At 41.2% G+C, this 20,440-nt stretch overlaps 1 protein-coding gene across 2 annotated transcripts in view; it reads right to left on the bottom strand.

Annotated features, from left to right (window-relative positions):
• Positions 1–5,816: 5,816 nt before the first annotated feature.
• Positions 5,817–20,440, bottom strand: part of MAPRE2 (microtubule associated protein RP/EB family member 2) — a 128,955-nt gene continuing 114,331 nt past the window's right edge. For both annotated transcript variants that reach the window (XM_015425461.1, XM_015425459.1), the window contains exons 5-7: positions 15,218–15,357; positions 13,631–13,789; positions 5,817–8,357 (exon numbers count right to left, since the gene is read on the bottom strand). In XM_015425461.1, the coding sequence (XP_015280947.1) occupies positions 8,286–8,357; positions 13,631–13,789; positions 15,218–15,357 (371 nt within the window). In that variant the 3' untranslated portion in view covers positions 5,817–8,285. The remainder of the gene's footprint in view (positions 8,358–13,630; positions 13,790–15,217; positions 15,358–20,440) is intronic.

The raw sequence follows: 20,440 nt of genomic DNA, 5'->3' as shown, positions 1-20,440 counted from the left end.
AACAGTAAGGAGAAATAAAAGGTATGTACATTTGCAATACCTTGTGGTACCCTAACATTACAAATGCTACAATACTGTAAACAGCCTTTCTACAACTATTTATAATACTTTTATTCAGCTGTACTTTAATACTTGGGAAATCATGCAATAAATAAATGATGCAATGAATAAAATCTCCTTAAACTGTTTATGCTTCTATACTTATATATATTATATATGCATTAGATTCTCAGAGCAGATACCACAGCCACTATTTTCAGGAAGGGAGTCTGAGGAACTGAGTCAAACTGAGGTAACGAGATGAAGAATTCTAAACCAGGGGTGGCCAAAATGTGGCTCGGGAGCTGCACTTTCACACATATTGTGCAGCTCCTGGCAGGGTGACTGGGGAAGCTAAATATCATTAGCAAACAAATATAATTGGACAAATAAGTATAATTATCAATACCTGCTTTTACCACTTTTGTTATTATTTTTGGCAGTCTCATTTAATGTTAATAAAAAGCAAATTTGCATATGTATCAGTAAAAACGTGTAATATTTGTTCATGTCTTGCAGCACTCAAACATCTGGCATTTATTCTATGTGGCTCTTACATCAAGCAAGTTTGGCCACCCCTGTTCTAGACCTGGTGGGGAAATTATCAACCAGTGAGTCTCAAGGTCCTGACAGAATATACCTGAGAGTTCTTAGGGAACTCAAAATGTGAGATTGTTGAACTACTAATCTATAGATGTCTTATCACTAAATTCAGCCACTGTACCAGAAAACTGGAGAGTAGCAAATGTTACACTGATTTTTAAAAGGGGGAACCAGGAAATTACAGGCCAGTTAACCTAACACCTGTCCCAAGCAAATTAGTAGAAAAACTATAATCAAAAACCCAGTGTTGGCCATTGAGGAACAAAGCCTACTGGGAGAAAATCAGCACAGCTTCTGCAAAGGGAAGTCCCGTCTCACCAAACTCTTGGAGTTGAGAAAATGAAAAAGCATGTAGACAGCAGTGACCAGGTAGGCATTATATACTTGGATTTTCAAAAGGCTTTTGAGAAGGTACCTCACCAAAGACACCTGAGTAAATTAAACAGTCATGGGATAAGAGGACAGGTTCTCTTAAGGATTAAAAATTGGTTAAATGTCAGGAAGCAAAGAGGAATAAATGGACGATGCTCACAAGAGAGGGAAATAAGCCAGAAGGTCCCACAAGGATCAGTACTGGGACCGGTACTATTTAGTTTATTCATAAATTATCTAGAACTAGGCGTGAATACCGTACTGGCCAAGTTTGCAGAAAACACATTCAGGATGGTGAGAACCAAGGATGACTATGAAGGAGTCCAGGAGAATCTCCACAGACTGGGTGAGTGGGCAACAATGTGGCAAATGAAGTTCAAGTTAAGTTTAAGGTGATGCACACAAATAAAAAATCCCAACTTCAAGTATAGCCCAACTAGCCTACCTGTGCTTCGCTACGGTATTTAAATTCCATAAATCCAGTTATAATACTGATGTGAAATTTGAAATGTGACATTTGTTGTAGGAATTCTAACAGAGAAGATTGTAGTTGTAAGAAATGACGTGAGACATACCTACTTTTTTCTTTCTATACTGAAGGACTTCTCTCTAGACCTCATTGGTTCTGCCCTCAGGTGCTAGGATCACCAGGCTGCTTGATGAGCTCACTCTGGAGCAGGCTACATAGAACTGTCCATTTAAGAAGCAATTGTCTGTTAAGTCAACTCCTGTTACCTGTCCAGTGTAGGACAGGGAGGGGGGGAGGAGTATTAGAAGCCACTGTGGAGGCAGGGCTGCCAGGATCACTAAGGCGTTCCTGCTGTGGTAGACTCCCTCATGGCTTAAAGCACCTTGCAACCTCTGCTGCACCTGACAGACAACCGCCTGTTAGGTGTAGGAGGTGGGGGGGAGTGTGTTGGAAACCATCTCACCTCTTCTACACCTGATAGGCAGCTACCTGTCCAATGTAGAAGTGGGAGAGGGGAGGATTATTAGAAGCCACTGTGGAGGTGGGGCTGTACCTGACGACAACTGCCTATTGATGTCGGAGGTGGGGGGAGTGTGTTGGAAGCCATCCCACCTCCTCTCCTACACCTGAGAGGCAGCTGAAGTGTAGGAGGGGGAGGGGGAGGAGTATTAGAAGCCACTGTGGAGGTGGGGCTGAACCTGACAGACAACCACCTGTTAGGCATAGTTGGTGGGGGGAGTGTGTTGGAAGCCCCCCCACCTCCTCTCCTACACCTGACAGGCAGCTGCCTGTCCAGTGTAGGAGGGGGAGGGGGGAGAAGTATTAGAAGTCACTCAACTGTCATTAGCTGTCTGCAGTCCCCAGTAACTTTTGGGTTTTTTTAATCTCAGAACACTGAACTCTGCAGCTGACCAATCAGAGCGTGCAAGGAGAGAGCTGCCTGCCAGCCGCATAGGAATCAATGGAGGGAGCACATTTTCCCCCTTTTGACCCACTTAGGGATCAAATTTCTAAAAATCCCTTCTTAGCGAGCACCTATGCCATGGTAGGAGCACTCTCCCCAAATTTGGTGTCTCTAGATCCAGCAGTTTGGCCTGTGTGTTGATTTTACAGTGAGAGGACTTTCTTTTATATATATATAGAAGATGGGGTCTGAACTTGCTGAGACTGAGAGGGGAAAAGATCTTGGAGTCATAATAGATAGCTTAATCAAAGTGTCAATCCAGTGTGCTGCAGTGGTGAAAAAGGCAAACTCTGTGTTAGGGATTATTAGGAAAGGGAGTGAAAATAAAAGCCAATATTATAATGCACCTGTGTAGATCTGTGGTGCAGCCTCATTAGGAATTAGGGTTACCAAGTACCTACTGCAAATCAGCGGGGGACACATGGTCCCCGGCTGGAACATTCCTCCCTGTAACACACCCACACCACACCATGCCGTCGCCAGGAAGTGACGCCGGGAGACGCTCTGTCAATGGGGCTGGAAACTCAATGGTACCATCGAGTTTCTATTCTAGCCCCATTGCCAGAGCATTGCCCGGCGTCACTTCCTGGCGACGGCATGGTGCGGCACTTTTCCACGTGGGAATGGTCCTGAGAAGAAGTATGTGTCCCCCACCGATTCTCAGTAAGTACTTGGTAAGCCTATTAGGAATCCTGTGCGCACTTCTGGTCACTGTATCTTTACAGAGCTGTAAGAAGTACAGAAGAGGGCAACCAGGATGACTAGAGGGTTAGAGCACCTTCCCTATGAGGAAAGACTGAAGAATTTGGGACTTTTCATTATAAAAAAGAGATGACTAAGGGAAGACACAATATAGGTTTATAAACTTATGATAGGGTGGAGAGAGTTGGCAAAGAGAACCTCTTCTCACTTTCCTAAAATACTGGAACTCGAGGACATCCAGTGAAGGTAATGAGCAGTAGATTCAGGATGAACAAAAGGAAATATTTCTTTACAAAGAGAGATTAAAATGTGGATTTCACTGCCAGAGGATGTAGTTATAGCCACAGAGATAGGCAGCTTTAAAAGAGGATTTGACAGATGGTAACTAAAGGGAACCTCCATGTTCAGAGGCAGTCAACCTCTGAATGCCAGTGCCAGGAGGCAACATCATGGGAATGTCTTGATCTCTATGCCCTGTTATTGTATCTCCAGAGGAACTAGTTGGCCACTGTGTGAGACAAGATGCTGTACTAGATAGACCTCCGGTCTGAACCAGCAGGGCTCTTTTTATGTTCTTACACAGTATAGGGTCAAATAGTGTCCTTCCATTTCTCAGAAAGTTCAATTGGATCCAACCGTTTGTCGACAAATGTTTGGAAAGCTGTCAGCACAAGGTTCGCAGGAATGATAGGCCCATAATGAAAGAATCATACATGCAGAAAATCTCATTTCACAAAAGTAATTTTTTATCTATCTAGTACAAAAATAAAGTTATCTATTTTATGTTGTCAATATGAAGGAATGTGAATCACATTCCATGTTCTTTGCTTGAGCTTTTAACTAGGGAATAACATTAGGCAAAATATATTTAAACAGTATGTCCTCCTTCCTCTATCCTGTACATGTTCAGCCCAATACTCAGATCAATTTAATGGGACATTCCCAATCAAGTGTACAAAGGATTACAGTTTTAACTTTTAAAACCTCAGGTCTTGCACCCCCACCTCATTCATCCTGGTCTAATTTACTTCATCTCACAAATCCCTCCTCTCTATCCACTTCAAAAAATATGCTGCCTCTTTTGAACTATTAGCTGGGTTCAAGTAGTACTTGTTGAGCATTCAGTGAGAAGGGCAGACTATAAATAAATAAACTCAATGAGGTTGCTACAAAAGCATGTAACCTCCTTAATTAGCCAAAACCTAATGTAGAGATCATGGTTTGTGCAAATAAACTTCATATGTCCTCCTCCCCCTTTGATCTTGACTTGGTCCCATATTAGAAGCAGCATTTATTTAACTTACTGTACAATGCATACAATACAAATAAAGCAACTTTGAGACACTGTGTCTCTTTTTAATGCAAAAGGAAAGGTTTCCTTTACTGTGTGATCAATGACTAGTTTCTCCCAGATTTCTCAATACTGTAAGCCGAAAACATTTAGAAAGAAGCAAAAAGAGAAAAGGAGGAAAGAACAATTTCTTCCCTCTTGAAGAAATAGAACATTTTACTTTTCTCCTAGGACAAATCTCCCAAAGAAATCCAGATAAGTTATTGTTAATGAAAATATCAGTACTAAACTAGAGCAGCATTTCCTTGCATATAATTTTGTCACACCAAGCAATTATTCTTGCTCTCTATTTAAATATATTGTAATTGATAGGGGAGAGATTAAATCCTCAAGGCTTCCTTCGTGTAACTTCATGCTGGACTAGATCAGACCCCTCATAGAATAATTAGCTATTTTATGTAAATTTCATGAAAGTTGTTGTCACAAACATTGATGCATTATCAGTAAAATTCCAGAATCTATAACTTCTTGGAAGTGTTCAAGGGAACATGCAGTTTTTATTGGAAGAATACTGATGAGTTAACAAGACAATTGTGCCTAGGATGAAATATTAGTATGCATTATAGTAAACTTTCCAACTGCAGAGGCTTCTTGTACACACAGATGCTCCACTTTGCGCACAATATTCCTGTATGTATAAAGGAATTGCCATGTCAACAGCAGCTCTATCCATTCTTCTCCACAGTGTGCACTGCTGTCTCCTTGCAACTAACTCTATGATCATATAAAATCATCCCAAGGTCTTTAGACTGGGTTTGGTCTCTTGGAGTTGATGAAGTCTTTCCCCCAGTGTTGATAGCTGTTGGTGAAGGCTTTTATAAAAATTATTTCTACAGCAGATTTAGAATTCTGCAATAAGTGTTATTCCAAATGCCAAACTTCTCTTTATTTCCATTATTTTGTCCCAGAAAGAGGTTCAAAGAAGGAAGTGTGCCAGGTACATCTAACTACTGCTTCAAGATTCAACATGGCCACAACTCCAAATTCCTGAATAACACCATTCCTTTTTCAAAAAAAACCCCAAAACCATATATAACCTCATGAAGGTCTATTGAGCTAGACAGATTGTAACATAAACTTTTTTTTATTAAATATGTAAAAAGATCAACGCAAGTCAAGTTATTAACATATTCAGAGACCCCCCAAAAATCTACTCTATCATGCGACAGTTGGTGGGTAACGCAAAATGACTGATACATCAGAATAAGACTTTTTTGCATCTATTATGTCATTACTTATCTATTTATAATTAACAATACATATGTTTACATTCCTTTCAGTTTACATTTAATATATAACCAAAGCTTTATGGTGTGCTATTTAGTAAAAGTAATTACAAATGCATATTTAAAACCATAAAGAAATAACAGGGTTACTCACCACAGAGGGAGGGTCCTCTTTCCCTTCCCAGAGTCTCTCACTTCCCTCAGCACAACTGAGCAGATCATGTTGTAATATGCTAGTATTATACTCCTGCCCCCTAGGTCAGCCACTTCCTGTCTTCAAATAAAAAAGAGGGCAGGGAAATTGCTTCACAGATCAATTATACAGAAAGAACTGAAGAAAACCAGCTACACATCCCCTCCTTAACCCACACAAATTCGAACTTACAGGACTGGAAGGTAAAATGGCTTTGGTGGGATCTATCTAAGAAAAGCTCTGAAAGTGCTTCAAAAGGAAGTGATCTGAAAATTTCCTCAAGAGTAAAAAGAAGGAAGGTTACAACTGCTTTGGTGGTGGTGAGAAGGTGCTGAACAGGTGGTTCAGAAATCTAGCATATTCCCCAAAATTCCATTTGATCACAATGGGCATTTGGGAGACAGTGAAACTAATTATATAATAATCATGGACATTTTAAAAGCAGAAAATGTATAACTGATTCCTATGCTGTATTATGAGAGTGTTCTACATCCTCCTGAAAAAAGTTCCTTTCTTAAAACTGCTTTATGCATAAATTGTTCAAGTGAAACCAAATCACTTCTGCTAACAGTAATAGTAAAGGGCTAGTCAGGGAGCACATTGATTTTCACAGGGTTTCAAGCTGTGTCACTCCTTCATTCTGTACATATTAGCTACAGTTTTGTCGAGCTAAGGGATTAAAATGAGGAAATGCAAATATTTGTTCAAATGCATCACATATGTTGCCTAAACAGTAAGTAAATGCTTTACTGCATAATTTCTCTGGAAGTAAACACACATTCTTATATTAAACAAGAGTTCCTCGCATCTATGCATGTATGTTGGAAGCCACCATTTAAGTACAGCAACACCACTGATTTTTAAGACGACGGCATACACAGGGCTTTATTTAGAACTATAGTAACTGCAGCCTGCAGGATGATACCCTGCCTCTCGGCCTTTTGGCTAAGATCAAGTGTGTGATACTGTGCTAGGATTTTTTGCTGTTGTACCTATCATGTCAAATAACCAGTCCAATCTGAGATTAAGAAATTAAATAACAAACCAGGGAAACCAAGTGAATTTTAAAAAGGAAGAAAAAAAAAAGAGAACTGTAACTAGACTAAGAAAATGTGCAACTTAAGTTTAAGAAATAAGGAATGTTTTAATACATGATTTGCTATATTTCTATTTATAAAATGCCATCATCCAAGTGCAAGATTAACAAGAATGGTAATATTGAAACACAAGGCAATGAACATTTCTGCAAGCCAACATTCTGCACTCTCAAACCATCCAGTAGTCACAGCCAGACCACACAGTAATTAATTCTCATATCTTGTTCCAGATAATACGCCTCCAAAATATATGCCTGAAAACTGACACAAAGCAACTGTGTGGAAAACAGGTGCTCATTTAACAGTTTATTTCAAAGGTGACTAAAAGACTTCAAAGTAAAACTAGGTGTGATTGTGCTTGTAACTGGTTCAGCATAGCCAAGTCTATCATCACAAACGTGTTCATCCTCCACATAATGCAAGGGGGAAGGAAAGCGGTTGTTCTGCAGCATCCCCATTTCTAGCTGTAGAAGCTTGAGCCCCAGTGGCACCTGCAGGCAGAGATACAGTGGTCAAGACTTTGCTTGAACCAACAGATACCAAATAGGAAAGCGAAATAGGAAGAAATAAGTTTCTAGCTGCAGGGGAAGTGTTTAAGAACTCTCCATCTAACAGTTGAGCAGGCATCAATCTTCCACAAATGAAGATATACTGTGCAGCTTTCTAACATGCTTTGGTGTAAACATCAGGAGGATGAGAGGTGTTTGTTTTTAAGATAGGAAAAAGTTGCTTTCTTGTGTGGTGTTAAATGATGGGAACAGGTATAATCTGAGTGTGATTTCAGTTGTTTCCCCTCCTTCACACTGACAAAATGTATGCACAAGGCAGACCAAAAAGACCACAATATGTGAGGAAACCGAACAGAACAATACTTTTTGCCATAAGAGATGCCCATATAAATAGTTTTGAACAAATTACAAACGTATCATACTTAAGACAAAAGGAAAAAATAAATATATATTATATATTTATATATTTTTTTAAAAAGCTGAACAAATCTCAAGCAGCCAAATAGTGAAGTTGCAGTGGTAGAAACTGGGATCACAGCCTTCAGACCTTCTCAGGTGCAAACTCCAACAGAAGACTCCTGCAAACACATCTTGGCAAAGGATGGGCACAGAATGCAGCAACTGGCTGACACTCACTATGGGACATTTATGTTAATGGCAGACTGAGAGTGGTTGGTTTCAAGTCTGAGGCCACACACGTTCTATTCTTCAGAAGAAAGTTCCCACACAAAAAATGAAAATTATCCAATGTGCCAGGTGGTCAGTACTCTTCCTGCTGCTGGGGCTGTTCATGAACCTGTTCCTCGCCTTCATGGTCTTCTGTGTGGCTCTCCTGTGTGTTAAAAGTGGGAAAGGTCTTCATTACAAATAGGAAAAAAACTCAGCAAAAGTAATACACAGAAAACACCGAAAGTGTGATTCTTCCCCTCTATGCTGCTGAAAACATTAACTGAATATGTCTGAACTGTTATACAAAGCTAAGCGCGGTAGGATTAATCTGAAAATGAAGGACTTTTAGAGAAGTCCCAGCACAACTCAAATTTGATATTAAATATAGACTTTAGGAAATATGTGTAGGAAACGAGTAATGGAGACAGGTGCTGAAAACTGGCAGGGAGGCAAGATGACCAAGGGAATTCAGTTTCCACATTTTTATTGAAACTGTGTTGAAGAATGCATTCTGGCATTTTCCTCATGTGAACTGAATATAATTCTACTAATTTAACATGAAAGCTGCCATCTTAATTAAGATATATTTATTATGTTATCTCCAGTGGGCCCCAATGCAACTTATATCATTCTTTTGCATTTTATCCTAACAGGCTTATGAGGTAGTTAAGTTAAGGCTGAGTGTGTACAACAGGCCTAAGGTCATCCAGCAGGCTGCCATAGCAGAGTAGGGATTCAAATCTGGGTCTCCTAGATCCTAATCAGATTCAGTCTGAATTGGAATAATGTGGCACACATGCTGGGTAATAAGCAGGATAGACTGACTAGTTATCAACAGACTAAAATACAATTAAATTTCTATAAAGGAATTGCCTGTATTTCTGAGAATCATGCCAAAAATAATTTCTGTATTGCTTTGCTAAAAGAGTTAAACTGTAAATACACAAGTACCGTACAAACACACAGTGCCTGAACATGAAATCTAATTTTATAATCTGCTTACTTCCATTAACCCCAAATTAAAAGCTTGCTTTGTTGAAAATGATTGTTTTCCTGTAAAACTCCTATACAGTTAATATCTACTCTGCATTTCTGAAATCTAGATTAAAGCCATGCTGGAAAAGGAGGTGCTTTTGTCAAAACGTTTTGCTTCCCATCAAAAGCAACCCTCCCCCTTCTAGCTACTTCAGGGGGCACATTAACCGGAACAGAAGAGTTTAACCATTGTGCGTGTGGGGTAAAGGAATAAGGCCACATTACTAAGGTGACAAGGTGATGCTCCCTATCTTCTTATGTTGTGAGATTGGTTTCATTGCCTTCCCTTGTAGGGTAGAATAGCAAAGGAGCATGACTTCCTTCCTCCCCACTTAGAATTAGGGCAATATTTCCTATCGTCTTTCTGAATTAGCTTTATGTTGTCACTAGGAGTAAGGCCCGTTGTGGGAAAAAATGCAACAAGCTCTAGAAGGAAGCTCCAGGTGAGTGTCCCGACTGTGGCTGGTGGGGCGGCAAAGGGAAGGGGAAAATAGAGGGAGGCAAGCCATGTTTATTTCCTTCTGCTTAGCTATAAGGCAGGGCTGTCTCAATTAATTTTGCTGCCCCAAGTGGGTAGTATGGGAGGACAGCCTCATGGTAACAGGTATGGCTCCCTCCACCCCTGACTCATGTTGATTTGGGGTTATGCAGTGGCAGCTAAGGTAGAAACGCACCTCCTCCTATGCCATGTCTTCAGGGTTCCAAGGGTCTGGAAAGCGGTTCCATAGCCAGTTACAGGGTTGCCAACTCTGGGTTGGGAAATACCTGTAGATTTGAGGGGTAGAGCCTGGGGAGGGCAGGGTTTGGGGTGTGGAGGGACCTCAGCAGGGTATAATTCCATAGAGTCCATTGCCCAAAGCAGCCATTTTCTCCAGGAGAACTGGTCTTGGAGATCTCCGGGTGCTGCCTGGAGGCTGGCAATACTAAGGGGAAGGCCAGACCTGTAGATTTATGGGGTAGAGCCTGGGGATGGCAGGGTTTGGGGTGTGGAGAGGCTTCAGCAGGGTATAATGCCATAGAGTCCACTGCCCAAAGTAGCCATTAGAATAGCAGGGAAATTTTCTGTAGGGGAAATGATGAGCTGTGGCTGGGGAACATGGTGATTTCTGGGAGATCTCCAGGCCCCACAGGGAGATTGGCAATTACAGTGACCGTTTAAGGGAAGATTGAGATATGTATTTTGGCAACTCCAGTGACCATTTAAGGGGAAATTGGGATATGTATTTTACCTCAGGACACATTCAATGACTCGCAACAACAAACTGTTTAGAATGTTAAAGGCAAAGGCCAATCAGGCCGCATATGCAAATGACCTCTGTGTTCCGACTGGCTACTGGGAGGACAGGAACAGCAAACTGTTTAGAATATTGGAGGTGAGACTCAGGCAACGCAGCCAGTGGATAGGGACAGCTTCTGAGTGACAGATCAGGGAGCGAACTGATTTGGGAGAGTGTGGAATGTTCAGGAGAGTCCATGACCAAAACAGAATTATATATAAGGAGAGATTACATATTGTTTTATTGGCTGTGGCATCTTGACATCATAACACTGTCTATGTAATTCTTACTGGCTATATAACCCAGCAAACTAGGAAGCAGCAGTTTTTTACAAAATGGCAGTGAATGACCCATCACTTTTTTCTACATCACCACTGTAGAACACATGTCATAATGTAGCTAAAGCTACTGCACAAATTGATGGTAAATGGACACACAGCTAAGGATTTTCATGATCACAGCAGCTCCAAGAAGCACCAAGATGATCACAGAAATGGCTCCTCAACTTATCTGCTACTTCATGCAATGACTTCTTAGAAGAATGGGCAGCCAGGGACTGTTAGGAGGGAACAAAATGCCTTTGTATTCCGTTGCTAATGGATTTCCCCCCTGTCATTTCAGCATTTACTTATCTGTTTATGCAAACCCATTTGTGTCAGGTTAGAAAAGCATGGTTGAGCCGCTTTTGAGGGAAACTGCTTTTTTTCTGTTTTCAGCCCCTTTGTTCCATTTCTGAATCACTGTGGTGTGCTGTTTAAAATGTCCATAGTGCTTTCTACAGTGCCACTTCCCCCCGCCCTTTCCCCCCATGAGATCTTCCTCAGCTATTTTTTAACTTTCTAAGGTAAGCGCTATAGCTGTGGCTCATTAACGGAAGGAAATTTGCTGTATGAAACTCCCATCTCTGTATCACTTTACTCAAAACTGAGTCAACAATGAATAACATCTGGTTAAGAATGGTAATGTGACAAGGGCCAGAGAAAATGACAGAGACTGACCTTGGGTCCTCACATATACAAAGTATGTGGCCCTTACTGCCAAAGGATGATTTCTCACAATTTCATGAAAGATCTTGTGAAACTCTTAAACATCAATATTTCTGTGATTCGACATTTTAAGATAAGACAACTATAAACATTGCAACTTTGTCCTTTTTCAAAAAAAGTTATTGTCACAACCCCTGGTCCAGGCCTTTCTCTTATTGTTTTATACCACTTTGCCAATAACAAGTCCCTCAGGCTGCAGAGTTGTGCATCACCTCACCACACAATCTTTTATATATTTTATACAAAGTCAACTGTTAGCTTTAGGTGTGTGAGGTGTGTGGGATTTCTGTTGCTTAGAATATCTGCTCTGACAAATACACAGGATTACTCAATCCTGTACCAGACAGTACGCCACTTTCATGTCCAGACCCCTTTGTTGTGGTTCCTACAGAGTGTATAGTGAGGGATGTGGGTTGAGGATAACACCAGAGTCATATATAACAACAGATAAGTTTATTTAATTGGTAAATGTGGCTTGCAATTCCTTCCCACTCCAGCCTCCAGTTGACACAGTTACCAGGGCTGGGAGGAGTGTTATACTTAAGTTGCAATGTTTGTCCTTTTCAGCAGTATTGCCATAAATACAATAACTAGACAGCTTGAACAAGTCCACAGTTTTATCTAGGAAAAGCACCCAACCCCCACCTGTCAAAATCAATCATTACAGTTCTTCCTGGACTCCCTGCGTAGTCCAGGATGCCTCCAATCCCTTCTCCCTCCAAAATCCAACTGCCCCATTTGTCCATTATTTGTTGACAGTTAAAACTCCCCTCAGCCTTTTTTTCACTCCAGCAGTCCATTTTCCCTATTTGAATCTGATTGGTCAGTTCAGAAATCCTCTCATCCATCACAGTTATCTTTTTTTGAAAGTTCAGAATTAAATCTGTTTATACTGTATGAAACTCCATTCCAGAACAATCTGTGAGAATGCAAATTAGAGTTTCTGGAGTTGCTGCAAAGTATATCTTAAAACAACTAGATTTTCACAAGAATATGTACTTTTAGCAAACTTGGAATGCACTGGGCAAATGCACCACAACAAATGGCCACTGCTTCCCTTTACTTCCTTTATCTTTCCAAGGTTTCTGACAGGTTATTGTGGCTTTGTCTCAGACCTTTCGTGCCATTAGGTACCACTGTGATAACCCTACAAACTACATAGTCCTAGAGGGAATGAGAATGATCTCCAACAGTTCAGGGAAGTCAGTGCACTCAGCTCCTATAATGTTGCAGGTTTCATTCATCTGAATGGGAGGGACGTACTCCAAAGTTTGTCCCAATAAGACAAGAACCTAGAATATCCCTGCATTGTTCCTTCTAGACCAGCGGTTTTCAACCTGTGGGTCGCGGCCCCTTTGGGGGTCGAACGACCCTTTCACAGGGGTCGCCTAAGACCATCGGAAAACACAAATTTTCCATGGTCTTAGGAACCGAGACACATCCTGCATATCAGATATTTACATTACGATTCCTAACAGTAGCAAAATTACAGTTATGAAGTAGCAACGAAAATAATTTTATGGTTGGGGGTCACCACAACATGAGGAACTGTATTAAAGGGTCACGGCATTAGGAAGGTTGAGAACCACTGTTCTAGACAAAAGGAAGAAATAATTGACACAATGATGGTGGCAGTACTGGGTGAGCAGGAAGGCACTGGAGTACAAGAGGGGAAGATGTATTATTTGACCCTTGGCTACTCACTGAACGTTATTCATCCCAAAGGCAAGGACTTACTAGTCACCCCAATGCAAGCAGCAAACTGCATCTCTGAGCTACAAGCACAGAGTAAATCCCATATAAATAGCAACAATCAAGGACTAGGAACTTACTTCCTCAACAAAACTTAAACAACAAAATATATTACTAAAAAACTATGCAACATTTTTTTTGAAAAGCTGTAAAATATCTTCTGTGATTACTTGGAAACCCCCAAATCCTTTCAATATAACACAGACTGCCATCTTTTTATCTGCTAAGGTACCATAGCTGCCTTGAATGAAATCAGGCCTATGTCAGTTTAAAACATGCTATGCACATCCATGTGACTGAAGAGCTGGTGATGATCTCAGACTCACATGTTCTTCTGAAGCGTAGAGAACTTCCATTAGCCGCTGGACAAGGTCATTATTTTCCTGCCCATGTTCTTGACAGAGAAGCTCAATCTCCCTTAATTTTCCAAAATAGAAATCTCTTTCCTTCTCCACACCTTCAAGTGCAAGTTTTAATGAATGTACCTGTAAAAAGACACCACTTCTTTAGTACATTTAATCACTGAATAATTCCTTTGACAACATAAGTCAGCTGATAGGTAGTCTGAATGCTCACATGATTTCAAAACCACGTGAAACATTATACTTCCAGTGTTTATGTTTCCCTATGGCAGGGGTCCCCATCCGCTGACACCTTTCCTGGTGCCTGCCAAGTGTTTTTAGAAAGCAAGCAGAGCCAGATACAGTTTCTGCCCAGCAAGGTCACTGGAGATCTGATTGGCTGTGCAGATTTTTTAAAAGTGTTACTTTGGCGGGAAGCACAAAGATTTTCACTGAGGCAGTAATTCTGTGGCTAGTTCCACCTCTTGCAGCAGCCATTTTGTGGCTGTGCCCATCATGCTGTGTCAGAATTCCAAATGTTCCCTCAGGCTCAAAAAGGTTGGAGACCCCTGCCCTATAATTATCACTACACTCAAACTAGAGATGTCAAAGCCTAGAAAAATACTATAAAAGTAGGGAGGAGGGGAGTCACGTATTTTTTCCCCTGAATAATTTTTCTAGTGGAAATAATAATAAACTTTTTTGGTGGTGGTGGGGCCACTTACATGTTATTTTATCACACAGAATAATGAATGATGTATTTCTCTGTACATGTCCCTTCAATACACCTCAGGTACAAGATGGCTGCAGAGGTACTGCTCCTGCAGGTATCTTCCACCCTTGTGGGGTGAAATGGGATGGGACGAAGGAGCTTGGGCAGAAAAATGAATGGAAACATTCTACAAAATTCACAAAGAATTTTAAAACCAGAGTATATATGCTATGTTCAGTGGAAAGGTTACATGTAGAAGTGGTTGTTTTAATATTCTTAATCTCAACTCCGCCTTTAGGTAGACCACTCAACCTCAGTCACCTACCCCATTTCTATCCTAGGGATAATAGTGGGCAATTGATAAGATTGAGAAAACAGCTTAGAGTACAGCATTTACATAGCAGTGGCCATGTATTATAGTTAGCACAGTCAATGTATTATTATTATGGGCTGCTACATGGGCAGAAAAGCTCATGGGTTTATATATGTGGAGGCACAGCTAAAATCCTTATACTTGGACACCACATTCTCAGCTCTAGTGATCTTGTACCTACTGGCACTACTGTGTCCATGCTCGTATCATGTTCCTGCTTAAATGTGCTATGGATTACCTGCAGGCATGAAAAGGAGAGGGTCTTTTTAAAATCCAGGAGTTGGTACCAGCAATGGCATGGCACTTACTGTTCTATGACAACTGGGCTTCAGTAGGACAACTGTGCTACATTTCGCAACTTTAGGAGGTTTTTAATACTGTCGCAGCACACACCACCAGGCTATCTGGAACGCTTCTTTACCATCAATCTCTGGTTTAGTATCTTCACTGAATCACTCAGAAATGTGTTCATTCCTAGGCATGTTACCTGTTCACTGAGCTGTATAACTTGTGTCTCCAAATCTTTATCAGATTTGGAGGCTGAGCTGCTAGGTGGTGTCTTTTTTGCTGATGATGGACGAGACGGTGTTGATCCTGGTTTTGAAGCTGGACTGGATTTGGCAGCACCTAAAACATGCATAAAGTTGGTTTACACAGTATTTAGCCTTTTGATGGATAATTTATTTCTGCCTGTACAGATGATTCAGCAGGGCATTTTGCTTTAGAGGAGATAGAAATAAAATCACCACAGAAAAATCACCCTACGTTCCACTTGCACGTATGATGAAAAAGAATTATAACCTATGGTTATGTACAATAAACATGGAATCTGAGCTACTGACAAACAAAGACCACCCTTCTTTAAATCCATGAAGTGCAGCAATACTGACAGTAATTTTTCACAAACAGGTTTAAGGAACCAAATTGCTATTTACAAATAGGCTTCAGGATTTCAAACCACCAAAGCAAAAGTGTTGCAGACTTCCAGGTGACTCAGGAAAGTAAGCTATTTTGTATGCATGCGTGCACACCAGCAGACTCATACAGATTTTTTTTTAAAATCAGAAAGCATCCAGGATTAAAACAATAATTAAAAAAACACAGAAAACTTTCAAAAGGCCTAGCTTATTTGAAGTTTGGGTAAATTTTCTATTGCCCATTAATTCCCTCAGATATGGGGAGAAGATAGATCCAACAACTAATTACCACCCATTGCCTCTCCAAAATTAAGATTCAATCCACTGCTAGTGCCTGTGAAAGTTGTCAGTGGGTTAAGACAAAATAAATCAATGCCAAAGCAACCCACACACCAAAAAACAAAAAGGTACTAACTCATCCTATGTCTTATAGCATAAGACAAAAGAAAGGCACCTTTAACAGCTAAGGGAAAGTTGCAAAATGTATGCTGCGTTTCCATTCCGGTTTGCTTATCTGCAATGTTCTTAATTTTTACAACTCGAGTACAGATTACCGTTCTAACATGCAGCATGGGAAATGATATTACAGGTTTATAAAAATGTAGCACTATATGGGTTAACATGTATCTTTTTGGTACATTTTTTGTACAGTCCATTAATGTACATGTGGATAAAACAGGATACCTTGGACAGACATAAATTGCCCATAAGCTATTAGGTTGTGAGATGTTTTTTGAACGTTAGCATTGGCCAAAGAGGTTCCAACATCCTAGAGATTGCTAGAGAGTCCCTAAACCTGGACATAGGATTAATTTTGAAATGCAAACAAACAGAAAACACAGTTGCACTTAGCCTGTAACTTTGTTCAAGTATCTTCTGTGCAGGCACACATGGGGACTGTGCATGAGCAGGCCTGCCATCAGACAGGTATTTACAGCTAAAAGCCTCCAGGGGGTGCTGCACACTGGAGCCAGAAGCTTGTGCCCGCCCAGGGTGCATGTACTTCTGCACAGCAGCACCCCTTACCCTCAGTACCTCTAACACCGCCAAAACCAGAGCATTCAGAGGGGCAGGAGGGAGGGTATGTGTGCCTGCCCAGAAGATACTCAATGAACAATAGTTACAGGCATGTGCAACTTTGAGTTCATCTTTGATCTTCTGTGCAGTCCCATGTGGGATTCTAGCAAGCTACTCACCAAGTGTGGGGCATGCTCTCCTCACTTCAACAGTGAATAGAGAACTGCATGCCCACTTGAGCTTCACGTCTCACCTGCAGATCCAAAGTGTAGTGACATACAAATGTGTCTGCCGATGACTAGGTGGCAGCTCTGCAGATATCCATCAAAGGCACTCCTTCCAAGAAAGCCATGGAAGAAGCCATTGTCCTAGTGGAATAGGCATGAATGTTCAATGGGCATGGCAATCTGGTCTTATCATAACACTCCCTAATGGTCCTGACAATCCATCAGGACAGGGTCTGATATGACCCTCTCCTACCTCTCTTAGGGCCAGTAAAACAAACAGGACTCTATTCCTGTGAAACTCCAGGGTTATCTTGAGGTAAAATAATAATGCCCTCCAAACATCTAAAGAATGCAATGAACTCATTCTCAGAGCTCAGTGCAGGAAAAAATATAGGCAAAACAATATCTTGGGATAAATGGAACCTAGAAACTACCTTAGGAAGAAACCTAAAATTAGGGCATAGAATTACGCTTTTAGGAAAGAACTTCAAAACTGGGGGATCTCTCTGAAAACCTGCTAGCTCACTCACCCTCCTGGCTAACGTAACAGCTACTAAGAAACACAGCATCGTGTTATCATTTATATTAGCCGTAAGTTCCATTTGTGCCAGTAAGAGTGGAAGGTGTGTCTTATCGGGAGAGGTGGCCGTTTCTGATACAAGAGATTGATTAGCAGCCATTTTGTGAGTCTCCGGGCCATCAACCTTTCTGCCCCTGTCACTCTCCCGGCTTCCAACCTACTTCCTCCCCCCAGAGACACACAGCAGCAGTGGCAGCAGCCGATCTCCAGGAATTGTAATGAGTTGCTCAAATACAGAGATCAGTTCCTCTTAGAATTGCTAGCTCCATGTTGGGAAATTCCTGGACACTTGGGGGTGGAGCCTTGGGAGGATCAGGTTTGAGATTGGAAGTGACCTCAGCAGGGTATAATGCCATCAACTCCACCTTTCAAATCTGCCATTTTCTCTGGGGGAACTGATCTCTGTCATCGAGATCAGTTGTAACTGCAGGAGATCTCCAGCTCTCACCTGGAGGCTGGCAACATTAGTTTCCCTGGAGGAAATGACTGCTTTGGAGGGTGGAGTCTATGGCATTAGATCTGTTGAAGTCCCTCCCTGCCTCAATCCCCACCATCCCCAGGCTCCACCCCTCAAATATCCAGGCATCTCTATCTCCTTCCCCACCCAACAGCCAACCTACCTTTATCTGCCCCTCTGTCTTCAGCTTTCTGTCTCCTTTCTCCCTGCAGGGTCTACTGAAGAAAACTATGGTCTTTCTCAACAGTGGGGACTAAAGCAATTGACATTATTCTCTCCTCCCTTTTTATCCACACAACAACCCTATGAGGTAGGTTAGGCTGAAAGCCACCCTGAGCCCACTGGGGAGGGTGGGATATAAATATGAAAAATAAATAAATAAATAAAATAAAGTATGTGATTGGTCCAAAATCACCCCGTGAGCTTCCACAGCAAGATGGGGATTGAAACCTGGGTCTCGCAAACCCTACTCTGAAGCTCTGACCATTATACTACACTGACTTTCATAGGGTGGCAGCTGTTGAACAGTAGCAAGCAGCCAGGCCTAGCTGAATCACGCAAGTCAGGTGGTATCAAGTCACTCAGAGGGTGCTGCTAGGCCTAGGTTTGCCAGCCTCCAAGTGGGACTTAAGAGATTCTCCAGAATTACAACTGAACTCCAGACATCAGAGGTGTCCCTCTGGAGAAAATGGGTGGACTCTGTGGCATTACATCCAGCTGAGGCCTCTCCCCTCCCATAACTCTACACTCCTCAGACTTCACTGCAGAATCTCCAGGAATTTCCCAAACTGGAGCAGGTAATCCTAGCCCCAGGCCTAGCTCCAAACCCCCTGCCATTCATACTGCAGGAGGAATCCTCCCCAATCCATACTTCTGCTTTTTGCTTCCCCCCCCACCTTCTGGCTATCACTGTGGATGCAGCAGGGCCTGGAGTAGAGCCCTGTGGCGGCCATTTCAAAAGGTACTGGGGGGGGTTCAACCCTCCCCAAGGTGGTTTTTTTAAAAAACTTTTCAAGTTTTTTCTACATACCATAAAATCCCCTGAGTCTCTAGAAAAATGTGTTGGGAGAGAGCGTGCCCCCTGTCTGCGGAAATAAGTATCTGCAGGCAGAGGGGGCTGGTGAAAATTAGATCTATATAGATACTACTCCTTTAAGCTGCTTGAAGAAATGGGAGAATGATTTATGAATTAGTTTGGGTTTAGAGAAATGAAAATGGATATGGGAAAACATGACCTTGAAACTAATCCTGATGAGTTTCAAAGAAAATTTTGGTAAAATACTTTTGCAATGGTTATCATGTATCTCATAAATCTCAAAAACTTATGAGATATTTGTTGAAGATGTGGCTGGGGCCATGCAGATTTGATACATGTGTTTCAGACTTGTCCAGTACTTAACATATACTAGCAAAATGTGATTTGAAGCAATATACCACCAATCCTAAAATAATTCTGTTAGGATGTTTAAAAGAACTGGTAGCTTCTTCAGATATTTAGTGTGAACTCTGATTACAGCTGCTAAAATGGTTATTGCAGCATACTGGGGGGGGGGGGACAGAACTCCAACCTATAAAAAAGACTGGTTTAATTATTAACTAAATTAACATACTGCCACAGGGTGCAAACACATAATTTACAACATACAGATAAGTTTTCTTTAAGCTGGGCAATTTTTATTATTTTTTATTTTAATTTGTATTACATATTGCAATGAAAGAGATAAAACACACCCTTCTTGCTTTTAGTAAAGGTAAAGATTTCCCTTGCTCGAAAGCCAGTTGAATCCGACTCTAGGGTGGCGGTGCTCATCGTTTCCAAGCCGAAGAGTCAGTGCTGTCCGAAGACGTTTCCGTCGTCATGTGGCCGGCATGACTAAATGCACGGAACACTGTTACCTTCCTAAGTGGTACCTACTTATCTACTTGCAATTTCTTGCTTTCGAACTGCTAGGTTGGCAGGAAACACCCTTTTCTTCTTTTGTCTTCTTTGTATTAAGCTATTATGTAGTGTAATGCAATAATAATATTTTTTAAATTAATATAGCATATATGGTCTGATAAAAAGTAGCTTAAATTTAGGGCAAAAGAATAACCACACAGAAAGAAAAATTCTGCCAGATGCATCACCCATCACAGCAATAATTGATCCCCAAGTCATTTTTGTTTACTATACTCCAGACAAAGAAGTTAGCCATTTAGAGGAAATCCTTTGTCTTTAAACCTACTTCTTATAACCCACTTGCAGTACATGCTCATCTTGTCCTGTCTGAATAATAGAATATCATATTTTCTAAAAAAAAAATCAAAAGTCATCAAACATTGCAGTCCTAAACAGAGTTGACTTCAATGGGTTTAGAAGGTGTAGCTCTGCTTTGGATTGCGCTATAAATCTATTTATTGCATGTCCTTTGTCCAGAAAACCTGTTCTTTCAAACAGCCAAAAGAGTGATCAATCAACAGTCTCTTTTGCTAGCTGCCTCTAGCTCAATGCTTATTGAGATTCTTGTCTTTC

Source organism: Gekko japonicus, unplaced genomic scaffold (genome assembly GCF_001447785.1).
Source record: "Gekko japonicus isolate JY-2015 unplaced genomic scaffold, Gekko_japonicus_V1.1 scaffold337, whole genome shotgun sequence".
NCBI classification, from domain to species: Eukaryota; Metazoa; Chordata; class Lepidosauria; order Squamata; family Gekkonidae; genus Gekko; species Gekko japonicus.
The sequence above is the reverse complement of the archived record's forward strand: the minus strand, read 5'-3'. Positions and strand labels throughout refer to the sequence as shown.